Consider the following 1,376-nt stretch of genomic DNA (forward strand, 5'->3'; position numbering starts at 1 on the left):
TATGGAATACGAGTGCTCGAGGATCGACTATTTTCCAAACGAGGAGTACAGCCCTGATCCGAGCGACTCGACGATGGCTATACCATGTGAGTAGAACGAGCGTCATGAGACAAATGATATTGGTGGGACGTGTGCCTTTGAAAAGGGGGGAGGGGGGGGGAGGAAAGGCAGGGGAGGAGAGGGAGGGTTGATTAGGTGTCCTCTGTCTGACACTGAATTGGAGCGTGACGGGGCTTCGTAAAATATTCGGCGGGGAAACGCTTTCACAAGGGGGGAATGTGCCATCCGTGATAAACTGGATCTGACAATTTGTCCATCCAGATTTTTCCCCTCCCTTTTCCTTTTTCTTTTACAACGTTCGTTGGAGTGAAGGATCATTTAATAACCGTGAAATTGGATAAAAATTCTTTTTATCATTGCTTGAATCAAAGGATGATTTAAAATCATTAGAAAAGATCGTCGTAAGCAAATATATATTCTTTCTAGAAAATAAGCGCGTATTTCTCGCGTTTATTCTCGATTAAAACTCTATTAAAATTAGGAAAAATTTAAATCGCTATAACTTCGAGAATAATTGTTCTTAATCAATGAACGAAAGATCGTTGGAAGAACGGTACCTTGCCCTTTGAAACGCGTTTTCATTTATCCCGATACGACTTCCGGTTCTCGAGATATCGTCGTGTAAAGAAAAGATAATTTTTAATCATTTATCCCGATCCGATTAAACCCTGTTAAAAATTAGGAAAAGTTTTAACCGCTATAACTCCGAAGACAATGAATTTTGGTCAACGAACGAAAGACCATTAAAAAGGTGGAGTTTTGCCCTTTAAAACACTTTTTTGTTCATTTCGATACGACTTCTGGTTCCCGAGATATCGTCGTGTAAAAAAATTTAAAATCGCTCGTCATCTCCTTGCCACTTATTCGCGCCTTTCTTTTCACTCGTGCTTCGTCTCATTGACCTATCAGATCTAATTCTTGGACAGAGTACGCATTTCCAGGAAAAAATGTAGGTCACTACATTCACAATCTTTGCAGTGTCTTATTAAGTGAATGATGAACACTTTCAAATCCTTATATCTCGGCAACCGGTTAAGATATCGGGATAAAACAAAAAATAACTTAAATGGCATGATTTTCTCTATTTTTTGAATAAGTTTTCATAAATATTAAATTAAAGATAAATTCAATCTGAATACTTTTACCCTTTTTTCTCAATTCATTGAAAATATAATAAAAATTACATAAAGATTTCTGATGACTTTCAGTAATATTATTTTTTTCTTGGAACAAAAATCTGAATCTATTCTGAATAAGCTTCAATTTCGTTCGAAAATTCTTCGTTTCCTGAAAAATATGAAAAAAAAAAAAAAAAA

At 36.1% G+C, this 1,376-nt stretch overlaps 1 protein-coding gene across 1 annotated transcript in view; it reads left to right on the forward strand.

Annotated features, from left to right (window-relative positions):
* LOC102674499 (voltage-dependent calcium channel gamma-5 subunit) overlaps positions 1-1,376 on the forward strand; it is a 22,507-nt gene that overhangs the window by 13,752 nt on the left and 7,379 nt on the right. The window contains exon 3 of the mRNA XM_006619190.2: positions 2-86. Within this exon, the coding sequence (XP_006619253.1) occupies positions 2-86 (85 nt within the window). The remainder of the gene's footprint in view (position 1; positions 87-1,376) is intronic.

Source organism: Apis dorsata, unplaced genomic scaffold, assembly GCF_000469605.1.
Source record: "Apis dorsata unplaced genomic scaffold, Apis dorsata 1.3 scaffold_397, whole genome shotgun sequence".
Lineage (NCBI taxonomy): Eukaryota > Metazoa > Arthropoda > Insecta > Hymenoptera > Apidae > Apis > Apis dorsata.